General features: G+C 42.0%; 1 protein-coding gene across 2 annotated transcripts in view; it reads left to right on the forward strand.

Moving 5' to 3' along the window:
- HECW1 (HECT, C2 and WW domain containing E3 ubiquitin protein ligase 1) overlaps window positions 1–17,041 on the forward strand; it is a 319,356-nt gene that overhangs the window by 237,724 nt on the left and 64,591 nt on the right. For both annotated transcript variants that reach the window (XM_018047001.1, XM_018047002.1), the window contains 4 exons: window positions 7,071–7,176; window positions 8,063–8,159; window positions 14,745–14,828; window positions 15,225–15,334. In XM_018047001.1, coding sequence (XP_017902490.1) covers window positions 7,071–7,176; window positions 8,063–8,159; window positions 14,745–14,828; window positions 15,225–15,334 — 397 coding nt within the window. The remainder of the gene's footprint in view (window positions 1–7,070; window positions 7,177–8,062; window positions 8,160–14,744; window positions 14,829–15,224; window positions 15,335–17,041) is intronic.

A 17,041-nucleotide genomic window follows, 5' to 3' on the forward strand; every position in this document is an offset into this window, starting at 1 on the left:
CTGGAAAAACCATAGCCTTGACTAGACGGACCTTAGTCGGCAAAGTAATGTCTCTGGTTTTGAATATGCTATCTAGGTTGGTCATAACTTTTCTTCCAAGGAGTAAGCGTCTTTTAATTTCATGGCTGCAATCACCATCTGCAGTGATTTTGGAGCCCCAAAATATAAAGTCTGACACTGTTTCCACTGTTTCCCCATCTATTTCCCACGAAGCGATGAGACTAGATGCCATGATCTTCGTTTTCTGAATGTTGAGCTTTAAACCAACTTTTTCCCTCTCCTCTTTCACTTTCATCAAGAGGCTTTTTAGTTCCTCTTCACTTTCTGCCATAAGGGTGGTGTCATCTGCATATCTGAGGTTTACCTGTTCCAAAACATTTCCTTGATGTTATTGACTAGCCCAAACACAGCCACACTGAATATCAATGTTAATAAGAAAGTGCCATCTGCATCAGCCAAGAAGGACTAACATGTGATGAGAAAAGGGTGTCAGCCATCTGTATACTTCCTAATTCATTCACTCTCCAATTAACTGTCCATCAGGTTTTTAAGCCACTGTCATCCCTCTGCCCAACCTCTCTCTGTTCGTAGCTTTGCAGTGACACAAGGGAAAACCAAGCAGGAAGCTGGGAGGCAGAGAATACCTGATCCAGAGGCAGCACACCAGGGAAAACAGGGACTCAGGCTCTATGAAAGCAAATACCTGGTTCCTCCTACTGTGAGAACACAGCCTACAGTGTGAGGAGTCAGGAAGACCTCAGTGTAAAAACAGAGAGGGGGGGTGGAAATGTTCCTTGTGTTTGCTCTAATATGATTTTGTTTCACAAATATTGATGAAGTACAGGGTTTCTGTGAACATTGTGAAATGCAAAGATGTGTGAGATATGACCCCTGCCCTGGAAAAATGTGATTCTATTTCTGAAGCCAGAAACATACACAGAGTTAAGTAACACAAGAAATTAGAATATGGTTGAGTGCCAAGAGAGCTGTTAGGACAAATGCCACAGAAGTTCAAAGGAGGCCAGGAAAAGGTTTCTTTTAAAAGAAGGTGCTTGACCTAGACCTGGAGAAATTGGTAAAACCTAGCAAGTACAGAGGCAGAGAAAGGGCAGCCCCCACAGAGAGCATAGCTGAAGGATAAGGAGCCGAGATGGGGTTGAGAAAGGTCTGAAGAAAGACAGGGAATAAATAGTTCAGTGTGAGCAGAATAGTAAGTTTCCACTTGGTTTTTGTTTCGAAATTTGGAAAGCTTTGAATGCCACATGAAAGAGTTAGGACTTTTTTAAAAAGTCCTTGGAATGAATTTGAGAAGAATAATATGATGATTTATATATTAAAATGGGCTTTTAGAGATCAGTTCACCCACTGTTTCACAAAAGGGGACGATTATTAGCAATTTGGGGTAACAGTTCTCTGAAGTGTAGAATCATTCCTTGTCATTGCAGGATCTTTTCTCCTGGTCCCATTCATTAAATTTCAGGAGTGTCAGTTACTATGACAACAGAAACAAAAACCAAAATACCCTTGTGCTTAGTTGCTCAGTTGTGTCCGACTCTTTGCGACCCCATGGACTGTAGCCCACCAGGCTCCTCTGTCCATGGGATTCTCCAGACAAGAATACTGGAGTGGGTTTCCATGTCCTTCTCCAGGAGATCTTCCTGACCCAGGGATTGAACCCTGGTCTCCTGCATTGCATGTGGATTCTTTACCTGCTGAGCCACAAGAGAAGCATCTCCATTAAGCGTCTCCAAACACTCCTAGGTGGTAATTTCACTCTGGTTAATCATCATATTTCACAATCAAGTGAACTGAAGTATCAAGGACTCAGATCACCCAGGGAGTTCAAGAACAGAAGTTCAGATTTCTCAACTCCCATTCCAGTATAAACTCATATTTTTAAAGGAGACAGTGACAGCCAAGAAGAGATGGGATTGTGGCACAGGAGAATGTGAGAAAGGCCATGAGAGGCCACTGCCACAGACCATATAGGTGATGAGGCCCTAAGTTGGTGACAAAGAAACAACACACCCTCAGGGAGTCAAGGGGTGTGGAGGAGGGAGACTTGAGACTTGGGTCACCAGATCAAAGTCCCATCTCTGGCCTCTCTGCAGAGGTGCTCTGGGTCATTGCACCTTCCTTCCCTTTCCATGGACTCAGTTTCCCCATCTGTAAGCAGAGAGAAGGGAACTGGGATGACCACTAAAGTCCCCTTCGGCTCTATGATTCTCAGCATCTGTGAGGCTAGACACACAGTCTCATGAATGGCTCCCAGAGAAGATAAGCAGGAAAGCCAGGTGGGGAGTCTGGCAGGTGTGCCTTTATATAAGTCAATGATGAAGATGGAAACAGCAGGAGAGCCAATTAGAAATGACAGCTAGCGGTCAGAAAGATGAGAGTTAGGAATATCAATAAAGTATTTCCATAATCCATGATTTTTCTGTGTCACCTCTCATGGGCAATAGGGAATTCACTCTAGATGTTTCTTAGACCTCAGCTTTGGGAATCAATATTTTCTGTTCACCTTCAGGAGCCATTTCTTCAGTGTTGTTCAGGAGTTGATTTTTTTTTTATCATTGTACTTAAGGACGGAATTAAAATCGGTTTACAAAGTCAAGATCCTAGATGGTAAAAATTCCCTTCAAACCCCCAACAATAGGTTATTAGTAGAAGCACTGCTCAACGTCTTTTTAGCCTTTACCTCACCTGAAAACTGTTGAGACAGTTTCCTGAAAGCAGTTAATATGAGGAATATAGGATTCTATGCATAAAAATATCATTCTTTGACTTTTTTTAAATTAATTTTTACTAAAGTATAGCTCATGATTTGACTCTTTCATGTGCTTTTTAATACAGTGGCACGTCCATCTGCAATATATTTAAGTGCCAACAAAACAGGTTTTATCACTTCCATAGTGTCCAGATGGAATTGAACATGGATAAGTGGAAAAGAGCAGATCAAGAGCCCATGTCTCTATCAATAAGGAAATCACTGGAGGTCAGCTTTGCTTGTTTATACTGCAGTTTGCAATGTAAATTACCAGTAAGGAAGGATAACAGACCACATAATGTTTGTTTCTTTCACCATCCTATCTTGGTCAAGTAAGAGAAGTCATAAGTCATAGAACATTTCTGGAAGGGTACATATAAAAATGTTTAACAGTAATTGCCTCAAGTAAAGGACAGGAGTCCGACAGGAAGGAGAAACTGACTTTTCACTCTCAAAGCAGAAGTCACGATGAATCATACTTTGCAGTGAGCTGCTTTTGTGACAAAAGTCATTGTATCAACTCTAATGACAGAGGCCATCATGCAGGAAGCTGGCCTTTGGGAAGGGTAACTTTACACAGCTTCTTAAAATTGGGAATTTTCCTCTTGATTCCATGTAACCTATACTTGACTACAAGTTTGTTTGGAAGTTTGTAAAATTCAGATAACCTATGAAAGTACACTTTTGAATTTAAAGTGGTATCTAACGAGTATAGAAAATATAGGCACAGATGGAAAAGATGTCAAAAGGCTGGTATAGCCCTCCATCTGGAGAAAATTCCTAGTACACAATGAAGTAAACAATTGAATTGTGTTGTCTATGCTTCTGTATCTTCCTTTACCATTATAGCACATTGTAGATAGTTTCCATGCCATTAAAATTCTTCTATACTTTATTCTATGGATTGCCATAATTTAATTCAAACCTTTCTCTTGTACATTATGTTTGTTGTCCAATTTTTGCCATTAGAAATATGTTGAAAAACCTCATAGATCGCTCTTACTTCTGTATAGTTCTGCAAACTTTGTTAATGATCTACTTTTAGAATACAAAAAGAATTTAGAGATGAACATAAATTCATCAATTGGGCTTTTCCTCTGAACTTGCACTGTTTATCACCAGGTCTCCAGCATTTTTGAGACAGCATTAGCTGATGATGAACCCAAATTCAGTCTAAAACCTGCAGTTTTCAATCACAGATTTTTTTAAAAAACACCAGTTTACATTCCCAAATTGTAACACAGAAGAGAAGCTTGTTTTCCAGTTGCTGGAAACTATTTTTTGAGCATATCTATTCTGTTTTGTCTGGAGAGCTAAATGTTTGAAGTTTGTATATTTGCAATTATGATTAAAGCTATCTCAACATCAAAAGGAAAAGAAATCTAAAACGCAGTCATGTGGGGCTCTCTTCTCCCTCCCTCCCCTGGCCATGTGACTCTCCTCGCCCCTCTTTCTCCTTCTCTCCCACCTTCTCCCCCTCCCTCCCCACCCTACCCCTCCCTCTTCCTCCTTTCTTCCCCCTTTCTTCCCTCCCCCCCCTCTTTCTATATCTCTCTCTTGTGTGCTTGCACACACATGCACACACATGCACCCCTTCCTGAGAAACTCAGTGACCCAAAAAGTGTCCAAAAGTGTCAAATTCTGGGAATTACAGGGAGTCATATAATCTTGGTTTTAAATGGAAAATTCATTCTTTTAGGTATTTTAAGTAGTTAGGAAAGCAAATGTTAGCATCATGTTTGCAGTGAAATCCAAATTAGTTACTCAGCTGATGGCAGGCTTCCCTCGATGGACCATTTATTACCACTTTGGGGCCACATTTGCGAAAGTGATAGTAAAGGAGAGGAGAGCCTAGGTCATGCTGCAGTCCATGGGGTCACAAAGAGTTGGACACACCTTAGCAACTGAACAACAACTGAACCACAAGGATCCCAGCACATACCAAGTTCTATGAAATCTTAGAATATTAGAGTCTTTTTTAGCTCTGCCTGAAATTGTTTCCATCCCTGTAAATTCCTGGCCCCTATTGGAGAAGCACATTTCTATTTAGTGCTATCATCCTCCAATTCTCTCATCTGGAGTCCATCCAGCACCGCTCTACAGTCACCTCCTTTTTCCTCGGCCAATGTTGCCATGGCTCAGGACTCCACAAGCCTCACCGCTCCCCGTATTGTTTCCTCTGTCTCGCTCATAGTCATGGTGATGCATAACCCTCAGCCAGTCATCTGCCTTCAGAGTAGCTGACCTTCCTCTGGTTCTGCAGTCTTTCAGTCTGGCTTGGTTTTGTAGTAAGCAGGTAACCTGAGAACCAGGAACCATTTTCCCCTAAAGCGTTTCTACAACACTTGCATTCCTTACGACCCCGGGAAGAGAAGTGAGCCTCTTCCTGCTTCAAAGCCTTGTTTTCCTCCAGGCAAAGTTCAGTGCACAGCCAGGCCTTCTGGAGTTCCATTCTCAGGTCCAGCTGCTTTCCCAGTTTCTTTCTGTAATTCATCTCTTACTTAGCCTTCAGCTGTTTTCAAGATTCCTGTCTTTATAGCATCGCAAATATTTTCAGCACACATTACAGCAGACTGACACAACCCCCTGGAAGGAAGAGAGCTATTTCAGTCCCAGGAAGCCTTTACATATTTATTAATTCATGGAAAGAGAAAAATATGAGACTAAATATGGCATATCAGCCATCAGCAAACCTTTCTTTCATTACTTTGCATTGTAACCGTTTAACCAGAAAGTGCTGTTACAGAAATTCCAGCATCTAAATCTTGGTAGCTGACTATACCCTCTGAAGAGAGCTGGGTGCCGATGGCATCAAAGTGAGAAGTCAGCCAGAGTGGCACAAAATCTATTCCCCTTGTCCCTCAAGTGAGACAAGGGCAAGAAGAAGGATCAGGAGAGAAAAAGGATGACTCTGCATCCCTCCTTATTCCAGAGGAGCAGTTCAAAGACTGCCACATACAGAGAGTGAACTGGTAGCACATCTTATCTGAGGGATGTTATTCTTGTCTGTGTGAAATATGAAAGTAGAACCTAAAGGAAAACCCCCAATTACCATTTCTGTAATTAGGAAGTCCTACATAATCTGCCTTGAAGAGTGTCACTTGCAGTATCACACAGGGCCTAGTCTTAAATGACCACTTTTAGATGGACCTGACCTTTCTGGGGTTTATGCTATAGGAACTCATCACCTCCCCTGAATTCTGTGTGTGTGAATTCTGGTCTTGGAAATTTTTCTTTCTTCCTTTTTGTCTGGATATTTGAGCTCTTTATGAATATCTTCCAATGTCATCTTTAAAATTCTTAAATATTTTGAAGCGTATTTTGACTTCTTTGTCACATACCATAGAGTGAGTCATCTACACCCATCGCCATATATCTGGTGAATGTACTCCAGTGTGGAAAATCTGTGATGCCTCCGTTCAGATAGCTTACCCTGCAAGGGTCCTTTTGGGATCAAAATATATATGGAATCATGGTAGAAACTCATTGTCATGCTCTAGAACCTAGGGAATTTATAAAAATTTAAAATCAAGCTAAATTAAAGTTAATCATCGCAAATATCAGTTTTAAACTAAGCAAATCCTGTGTCCCATGAAGTTTTGTCAAAATGTCCAACCCAAACCAAAATACTGGATGCAGGCTAGTAGTATGGGGAATCTAAAAGCAATTCTTGACAGTCAAGCATTAGTTAGTATTCTGGTTCTATCTCTTACAGTTTAAAAGTTTGGAAAAACTTATTTTCTCTGATCCTCAAGTTCCCCATTTGTAAACTGGGGTGAATAATGCTTACCTTGCCAAATTTTGTGAGGATATGAGACTGTGTAAAGAGTATAAAGACTGTATAAGGAGTAACCAGTCTAGTAAGTGAGAGAAAAGAATAAACAAAGAATGACCTTTCAAGTATAATAAATACTGTTTAAGACAGCCAGCCCAGTCCACATTTGGTTATGAAGTTCGGTGCTGCCCCTTAGAGATGAAGATGATAGACCTACTTTACTGACAATATTCCCTTTAAAATATTTCTGATGAGAAATATTTCATAGCCTATCACATGTATTAATGAGATGACCATTCATGGCATTTGACATAGGTCACTTTTAAAAACCACAACACCAACCATTCTACTGAGACTTTTTTTTTTTGAACATGTTAATTTTCCGTCACTTTTGGGATTATAACTTCATTCCTCCTTTCATTTAGGTGATGTCAGGGCCTTTTTGCCACTCATATTGAAAAATTAGTATCCAGAGATCATCTGAAATGGATGAGGTTTTTAACACTTACAATTTTATTTTGAAATTAGGCCTCTGAAGTCTCTAGAAACAGAGGAGCCTCTTTACTGGCCAGGCCAGGACACAGCCTAGTAGCTGCTATTCGAAGCCAGCACCAGCATGACTCCTTGCCACTGGGTATGTATCACGCTTGTAAACCCCTGGATAGCCAACACCTTGTTTTTCTTATTGTGACTCCTTTAATATTCAGGACTCTGTGCTTCCTTTCTGGTGTTGTCTACTCCCCTACCCCTGGTTCCCATCATCCTCTTGCCCCTCTTGCCTTTCCCTCCTCCTCACCATGTCCTTCTCTCTTCCCTTCTTTTTCTCTCCCCTCTTCCAGACCCTCATTCCCCTCCTTTTTTATTCTATTCAGTGGTTTGTTAGCTGGGTCCCCGGATAGCATAGTGTAGATAAGGTGACAGATGTGGTTGCTTTTAGATGCAGTTTCTAATTTAGACCTCTATTCCCGCGTGTGTATGAGGATAAGCTAGAAGAGCCTCCATGCCTAACTTCAGCTACCTCTTTCCAAAACACTTATATCAAGATGGTGAAAGAGTCTACATGGATTTGGATGTTTTCATTATCCCTATTGGGAAATTCAACCAATGGCAGAAGTCATAAGTGCAAGTGCTCAGAAAAGGATTTCTTTGAATTTGCCATAATAACTCTGGGAGAATTAGAAGTTGGAAGGAGCAGAGTAGAGCTCCACTCATGAAAGACCTATTTTATTCTCTTCCATCTGTTCACAAGGGGGGATGATTTAACACCGAGTTAAATTCCTCCAATATTAAAGATAATTAACTTGGATCTGGTTCGCTTTGGGTTTGATCATTTAAAAATAGCCAGGCTATTATGTCACAGAAAAAAAAGCCCAAGAGCTTACATTTTTTTGATGAGTATGCTCCCTGCCCTTCAGACTCTCCTCCATTAATCCTGGTATCAAGCTGCCATTTTCCAATCATTAGTGAAATCATCTCTGGGCTGGAGACTCAACCACAACTTGTGCTTTTGTCTGTTTCAGCATATAACGACAAGATTGTGGCATTTCTTCGCCAGCCAAACATTTTTGAAATGCTGCAAGAGCGCCAGCCAAGCTTGGCAAGAAACCACACACTCAGGTAGGGGCTTGTCTACCACTCTTTAATTCCAGGTCTCTCCCACTGGTTTTCCAGGTGGAACAACCTCTGTGGACAGACGGCAGATGCTTATGATGTGTTTTATTCGTGTATTTAAATTATAACCTAAATACTTAAAATGAAGGATCCAGGGGTTCTGTTGCATAGCTATCATGTCAGCTTACCAATTATTCACATGATGCTAAAATGCTTTCCATTGATTTGGAGGGAAGCACAGAAAAGGAGCAAAATAACTTTCATCAAAGATTATTTATGTAAAGCACCACATGAATTATTTTATTTAAAGAATATAATTATTTAAAAGTGTACCAGATATTAGATGACTATATTCATAAATGAACAAACAAAAAAGTTTCAAAAGTGTTTTAACTGCTTAAATCTTATTGTTCATTAGGGTCATTTTTGAATGAGTGTCTCTGAAACTGAATCACTTCATTTGGAAGGGAAAACTATCCAAAGTGATAAAAAGAAAAAATTATCCTCTGAAGTTAAATCCTACATTCTCACCAAGGTATTAGAGTATATCTCTCCTGCAGTTTACCACCCAACATTTCAAAAGCTAGAGATGCTCAGTGGTTAACTGTGTTCGCTTGAAGTTTGAATACTTGCTCTAGCGCACAGGGGCCAGTGATGGAGGCATGTCACTTAATCCTCTACCCTCAGTCTCTTCTCAACTGAAACCAGGTCACAATGTGGGCTCCACTGAGATGCTTCTCTGGACCAGGTAACATGGGCAGGGAGGCAGCTGGTGACCCCCTCTGACTCCAGCTCCTGTCTGGTGGTCTTTTGAGTCTGGTGGACAACTGTAATCCTCTACTTTGACCTCCTCAATGAGTCACCAACACCTCGAAATAATCTCTTTGCTATTCAAGTCTTTATTAATCCTGCCAGGATGGATCACTCACTGTTCTTTCCCATCCATCACCCATTGACACCTACTTTCCCTATGGTTTTACTCTACATAAGTTAGAGCCTCCATCCTCCCAAATGCCCATCTCAACTCCTCCCTCTTTCTTCAGCTTCACATCTAAACACTTACCTCCTCACTTTCTTCCAACCCTGCTTTTCTCTCCTCCCTGAATGGCCTATGCTTGGATCTTCACCATTTCTCTGCTAGACCTTGTAGGGATCTCTTAGCAGATACCCACTTTCACTCTACTATAAACAGCGTTACCTCCTTAGATCCCATGTCACCTATGCCCTTCAATAAAGCTTCCCATGGACTATCTTTAGGGCTAGCTGCCACAAGGGCACTCTTCCAGAGAACCTCAGAGCAGCTCAGTGTTAGCCACCTGAGTTCTTGGCCTTCCCCAGTCAATAGAAATTGACTAGAGGCCAGACAAGAAATTCAGGCAAGGTCGTATTGGTACCTGCTGCAGCAGAGGGGAGCAAAAAGGAACAGCAGGTCGCCTTGCTTGCTCACTCCCCCGGGTGTGGGGGGACTGGTTTCTTATGTAGGGGGAGGGGAGGGTGTATCCAGGGGTCAGCCCAGAGGGGTGGCTTGGATGTTTTGCACCTCCCTTTATTTGGTGCTGTGTGCAGAGGGCAATGCTTAGTTACCCAGCTTTTGTTTCCAGCCCTCTACTTTTGCTTCAGGCTCTTCAAAAGTGGCAGTTGGGTTTTTTGGTCTCTACATCTTTTGTCCAGAATTTGTCCCAACTGCCCACACACACAGTGATTTCTAGTCCCATACAGTTACATTCTATTCTGTTGTTCAAGGAGAGGTATGTCCAGGGGCAAGCATTGCAGCATGACCACAAAGGGATCAAGTCCCAGGCCTGTCTCACTGGAAGCCTCTCTGGAATTTAGTCCTCAAGGAAACAGGCCGCATAATAGCAGGTGGAGGGGCAGTGGTGGATATGTGACTCTACCCTTACTGTCATTAAGGGGGCCAGCTGGGATCTTGTTTCAGGCTCGCTGCTGCCCCTCACCCTCGCTGGGCCCTGATCGGCCCTGCGTTTTTCCTAATCCTGCCATGGCTGCCCTAGCCCGGCCACTGAGCAGTTCAGGCCAGATTTATGATTTGGGACTCATGCCCACTTTATGAGGGCTTGAGAGACAAGCGAAAGAGGCTGTCCATGTAGATCTTCTGCAGTTTTTTCTTCCTCCCAGTTACGATAAGACCTTAGTTTCATGGGGGAGGGGGTGGAAATCTGGGTATAGTTTGAGAACTTGTGAAAAATGCATCAACTAATAAAATTGGCTTATTTACATGGGGCCCTTGGGGGGAATTCTTTGTGGGAAGCACTTCAGTTCCTTGTGAAACTCTGAGCTCCTTGTCCAAAAAGGTTTTGACGGAACCTTTCTTATACCAGAGGTCATGCTAAGGCAAGATGTAAGCCCTCTCATAAGAGTGGAATTCTTTGCAATTCAAGAACCAGATGAACTGTGTTGAGACACTCCTGCATCTTTTCTCTCCAGAATTTCAAAATGCATTAACAAATGCTTCCATTTTCATCCCTCAATACAAACAAAATAATGCCAGAAACCAAAAACTTCTCATGGCTCCTGTTGTGTATATAGTAAAGTCAAAATTTCTAAGCACAATTGCCATAGTCCCCTAAGTCAGGCTCTAATCTAACTCTCCATCCTGGGCTGGTTTTTTCTTCCTTCTGGTGTCTTTCACCTCCCTCAAAGGGCCTGTATTTTATCCTACCCCTAGAATGGCTTTTCTCTTAAGGGCATTTCAGCCCATTTTAAAGGCTCAAATCAAATGCAAAGATTCAGTGATCTAGGAAGACTTTAGCATTTTTTTTGCCTTGCTTTACTAGCATTTGTTTTTGTACTTCTAAGGTAATTTTCCTTTATCCCTTGTATTCTACCACTACTGATGTCTGCCTACAATACCATAAGCTCCTTAGGGCAGGATCTATATCTTCTTTGTCTTTGTACCACTCTCCTGTCAGAGCCTGACCCTCTACTATGAAGACAGGAAACAATGATCACTTTCAGACTGAACTAAAGATCTTTATCTTGAATGAGTGTGACTTCCATTTATTTTCAACTCTGCCCAAGTTTTATTACTGTGCCATGGAAGGCAGGGCCATATTTGGTCAATTCATGGGCTTCTCTCTGACTTACACTGCATAATAATTTAAGAGAATCACCAAGGGATTTTCAGAGGCATTGTACTACCTGAAAACTTCCTGATACGTCATTGCTCTTGAACATTTTTTACCTTACTGACTCTACCACTAAGTAAGGAATTTGCTGCTTGCTTTTGGGAGAAATGTGAGCTCCCCAAAGGCACTAGAGTCTTATTTAAATCATTTTAAAAGCAATAAAAACAATCCTCTGTGAAAATAAAGACTGGAGTATATTTCCCAAGGGAAGTGAAGAGTTTCAGCATTTATATAGTAAACACAACGTGTCACATTATAACAAAATTTAAGAAACCTTGAAGGTTCTGTTGCAGTGTGGCATTGTACAATTATACTTTTCCAGATATGGGGGACATGAAATTAGGGAATGTTGGAATTAGAAAAAGCTTGGAAATTAATGTAGAAACAAATATCCTTCTGAGAATCTGAGGAAAACTCTTATAGACTCTTCCAAATATAGAAATGTGAATCTTTGCATACAATTTCAAACAGTTAATGGACCCTGAAGGACCTGTAGAGCCCAGATTGGAAACCCAAATAGCTCCTCAAAAACTGAAAACTCAAAGTGACGTCAGAAACTGGCCATGAAATCAAAAAGGCAGAAGGAGAGCAAACGCCCGCTCTTCAAGGGGTCAGGCTTCAAGGATCCAAAACACGGGGCTCTGCTCACCGTGACTGGGCCTTGGCCTGCCCCTAGCCGTGGTGTGAGGGTGAGTTAACTTGATTTTAAAGGTCCACGAGTTAAAAGGAAAACCTCCTCTCTTACTGCTTCCTCCATGGTCCTCACGAGGGGCCCATGATCCCTGTTTGGTCATTGCTATTCTCAGGGAGCCGTGGACCCACTGTTCTGGATTCACAAAGCCAGTTGCTGGGTTAGATGATAGAGGATGAGTTCTCAGAAAACTGAATTCAGCAGACAGAAGTGAATCATAAGGAAACCACACAGGAAGAGGGAAGATAGAGTGGTAGCTGTCCTCATTCTTTCTTTCTTTCTTCAACGAGTGCTTTTATTGGGCAGGTATTCTGAATCAAGATGGCACTAGGGCTTCATACCCAGTAGTGAAGCAAATCAAAAATTGATCTCATGGGACTTATAATCTATTGAGAAAGACAAATGATAGACAGTTGTGATATTTTTAAGCCAAATATATAGCTAAAGATTGTATTATGGGCCATGGAGGACATGATCAGAATTCAGAGATAATGAAAGAGGGGTGTCAAGGATCTCATTGTAGATATTGAGTTTTGAGACCTTTGAGGCCACAAATGAAGATGTCAGGATGTCAAAGAAGCAGGTGGCTCCACTGACCAGAGCTCTGATGGGAGCTTTGCACTGGAGTTTTCTTGATAGGAGGCAGGCAGGAGAGGCAGATGGCATTCTCACCCTCAGAGATCTCCCCACACCTCGGCCCCAGTGCCTTTGGGCTGGACCCAGGGGCATTTGGAGGCCCCTTAGACTAGTAGGTCTGCCTGGGATTTTCACAAACATGACAGAGGGTGTCCAAAACTCTCAGAAGACTCTGCTTGGGTTTCTGACATGTGGATGTGGTTTGAGTGTGGGGAGCAGTGGTAGAGCTACTACAGGGGGTCCCGCTTCCCCTGGCTGAGGAAGGCACCCTGCTGCCCTCATGGACTTGACTCTCTTTGGACTTCTTTTCCCCAGGAACCCTGGGAATAAAGAGTGACCCCTAAAATGTTCTCTCCTTTTTCCCCAGGCAGGGAGACCAGGGGCATACCCAGGTATGGGTCTGTTGGGGTGGCAGAGTGACTTGTCCCAGGGACATTGCCATTGGGAGAACGCATCAATTTGACAGTCCTTCATGGGACTGAAGTCAGTAAACCAGAGGAGCAGGGTCCACAAGAGTCCTCCAGAGAAGAGGGCTATTAGGCGGTATCAGGATTTGAGGACAGCACTCGGGCGCATGAAGTCATGGACACGGAGACACAGAAGGAGAAGCAGCTGCTGGAGGAGGCGTGGTTCTCACACCCCTGGCCGGGCTCTCACCTGGTCCAATTTCCAAATCCCCTGTCAGAGAAGCTACTAGGAGTACCCCTGGGTTTTGGAAATAACATTTACCACAACAGTACTCTATCTATACTAACAGGTTGGACCACAGTGTGTTTCTCTGTTTAATTCTATTTTATGTATCTTTGTTGAAGCCAAAAAGTTTCTCTTGTCTCCTTAAAAATACACACACCAAAAGGTCAATTTTATTATATTTTACCTGAAAGCAAGCAAATTATGATGAAGATTTGGATTCACATCATTATAATCAGAGAGAGAAAAAATATCTGCAGTATTTTTATTAATCTTTTTTTAATCATCCATTAGAGGAAACTGATTAAAAGGTATACCAGATCACTCTTTATTAATTTCTTACAAGTACATGTGACTCTAAAAGGATCTCCAAAATTTAAGCAAAAAAAGTGAAACTAATAAAATATCAGTCCTTAAGTCTTCCCAGATTTCTGCTGTATCTCTTCAAGAAAGAGAAAAAAACATCTAACTTCTTTGAAGCATGATTATAAGGGGTGATTTTTGGCCATAGTGTTTGAAATTTTTGAATATTTGAATGTTAGAAAAACACATTACAAAGTTTATTTGATCAAAAGGAAAAATCTTATTTATCTATAGACTTATTGGAATAACTGCTAGATTGGAGTTGAATGTTGTAAAAATGTCAGAATGCATGTGTTGTAATTAAACAGAGACAAACTGTTGCCTGTGCTTGGACTGACATGGGAGGTTCTCCTGTATTCTGGGGCTGGACCCTCTCTGGACTCAGTATGGACTTAATTCATTTTCCATCAGGCAGAAGGTTTCTCAAGAGACGTCCCAAAAAAAAAAAAAAAAGAGAGAGAGATGTCCCCTGCCTCTTTGCTCCCATGACTTCTAAAACACCATGAGCCCGCAGCAGCCCTTCCCAGCTCCACTTCCAACTGTGTGGCTCTCTAAGGACCTCAGCTTGTTTGTGCTCCTCAGCTTCTCCCCCAGTGCGAGTCTGAGAAAAACAGTTCCTAGACGAGCATCCTGGGAACCTATAATATGAACCTGCTGCTGCTGCTGCTCAGTCGCTTCAGTTGTGTCCGACTCTGTGCGACCCCATAGACGGCAGCCCACCAGGCTCCCCCGTCCCTGGGATTCTCCAGTCAAGAACACTGGAGTGGGTTGCCATTTCCTTCTCCAATGCATGAAAGTGAAGTCGCTCAGTCGTATCTGACTGTTAGCGACCCCATGGACTGCAGCCTACCAGGCTCCTCCGCCCATGGGATTTTCCAGGCAAGAGTACTGGAGTGGGGTGCCATTGCCTTCTCCAATAATACGAACCTAACCTACCTCAAAATACTCTGGACATTAGAACATCACTGTTCAGCCCTACTGAAGGTGAAAAGGGGGTTGGAAAGGGATTCATTCCTTAGCTCTTATGTCAGTGCGTAATTCTTTTCTTTCCCACATTTATCCTAGGGAGAAAATCCATTACATTCGGACTGAGGGTAATCATGGGCTTGAAAAGTTGTCCTGTGATGCAGATCTCGTCATTTTGCTGAGGTAAGGGGCTGAGCCTGAAACAATTCTGGAAAAGCAACTGGAGAAACTGCTCTGGGTGGTTCTCCCCGACAGCCTGGACTAAAACACCCATTGTTTGTTCTGGAGGATTCTAGTGGCTGTGACTGAAGTAGGGCATCCGCTCTTACACCTGCTCTTCATTTCCTTCTTTACATGTACGACTAGGGTATCATAAGCTACACGTGGTCCTTGATGGAGACCTTGTTGTAGGACTAATTGAGGTTTAAAATAATAGGGAGAGTTTGCATGCGAGGATGTGCCCATCTAAGTGAATCTAAGTGCTTTTACTGTCTCTTGAGAATTGTACCTGCTCTTACAGCAATTCGTGAACATTCTCTCATAGACAGAGAACTAACAATTTTTTTTTCTACTTTGCAGTCTCTTTGAGGAAGAGATTATGTCCTATGTCCCCCTCCAGGCCGCCTTCCACCCTGGGTACAGCTTCTCTCCCCGCTGCTCACCCTGCTCCTCACCTCAGAACTCCCCAGGTAACGTGAGGTTTTGGCTCTCTGCCTCCTGCTAGTGGCGTGTTTCCACTGGATGAAGCTGCCCCCTCTCCCGTATTTCATCTCAGTTTTCTGATCGTCCGCACACAAAGTTGGTTGTTGACACACTGCCACCTGTTTTAGTAATGCCCCCAAGCTATTACATGTTTGCATTTTTAAATGATTTGGAAACATCTATTGTAAAACTAATATTTCATGATGTGAAAATTGTAATGAAATTCATGTTTCATTGTCTATCAGTAAGATTTACTGGACCCCGGTGACACCTGTTTATATATTTTTTTCTTATTTAAATTAACTTATTTATTTTAATTGGAGGCCAATTACTTTACAGTATTGTGGTGGTTTTTGCCATACATTGACATGAATGTTTGTATATTTTTTGTGGCAACTTTCATGCTACAAACAGCAGAGCTGAGTAGTAGTGACAGACACCATAGGACCCCCAGCATCTAAAATATTTGCTGTCTGACTCTTTACCAACAAAGTCTGTGGGCCCCTGCTCTAAATTGCTGTATTTTTCTGAAGCATATTCTCAAAGCATTTAAAAGGGAAGAGCTCTTTCTAGGACATTCGGCCTTATGAGTCAGAATGTTATTAGCTACCAATTTGAGTATTTTTTTTGTTAAGTTGTAAAGGAGTTGCTAGGTTCCATACTAACTAGGGACCACCTTTATATCCCCATGAAGATGTCTAAGAATTTTTTAAAATGGTATGAAATCGTTCCCCTGAAGTTTTCTTAGAATGAATTTACTCATGATACTGTTTGTGGGTATTTTCCATTCCAAATGAGGAAGTGTATATTGAACTGTTTAGCAAAAAGAGAAACTATTATTTCCTGGGTTCATCAAGATAATTAGCTTAAGACAAATTAATACTCCCAAACAAGATCCAGATATTGAAAGATTTTCCCCTATTGTCTTGATTTGCAGTATCATGTTGTCATGGATGTTTGTGGTAAACTCAAATTTATTTTTATAACTTTAAAATTTAGTAAAGGACATTAGTTTCGAAAAATCTAGTAACATCCTATCTCATAACCTCTAAAGTCAGAGTTCAAACTTTGCTTTTGAAGCCAGTGGGGAAATGCAGAAGAGAAACCAAATTTAGCAATATGCTCTGTCCCCCAGAAGGGATGTCTCACTCAGCTGGTGTCACTCAATACTGCCATAGGTCTAGAATATCTCAGTTCAGTTCAATTGCTCAGTCAAGTCCGACTCTTTGTGAACCCAGGGACTGCAGCATGCCAGGCTTCCCTGTCCATCACCAACTCCTAGAGTTTACTCAGACTCACATCCATCAAGTCGGTGATGCCATCCAACCATCTCGTCCTCTGTCATCCCCTTCTCCTCCTGCTTCAATCTTTCCCAGCATCAGGGTCTTTTCCAAGGAGTCAGTTCTTAAAACTGGAATACCTTTTTGTTTGGTGCACCCCCATCGTGTCATTCAGAACTATCTCCCAGAGGTAGTTTTGCTAATCCTAAAATGTTTTTAAGTCAGTTTCTCTTTGTTATCCTTTCCTCCATAAGTGTATCAGTGGCATTGTTGAGGAAATGTTCTGTGAGTGCTTCCTCTGACATACAATATAACTAAGATGACATGCTTGGGAAAGGGAGGACCGGGAGCTTTGTCAGAGGCAGCATCAGCACAATCAGCTGTTTCTGGTGTGCACAGGATGACTTACTTCTG

The sequence above is a fragment of the Capra hircus genome, chromosome 4, assembly GCF_001704415.2.
Source record: "Capra hircus breed San Clemente chromosome 4, ASM170441v1, whole genome shotgun sequence".
Lineage (NCBI taxonomy): Eukaryota > Metazoa > Chordata > Mammalia > Artiodactyla > Bovidae > Capra > Capra hircus.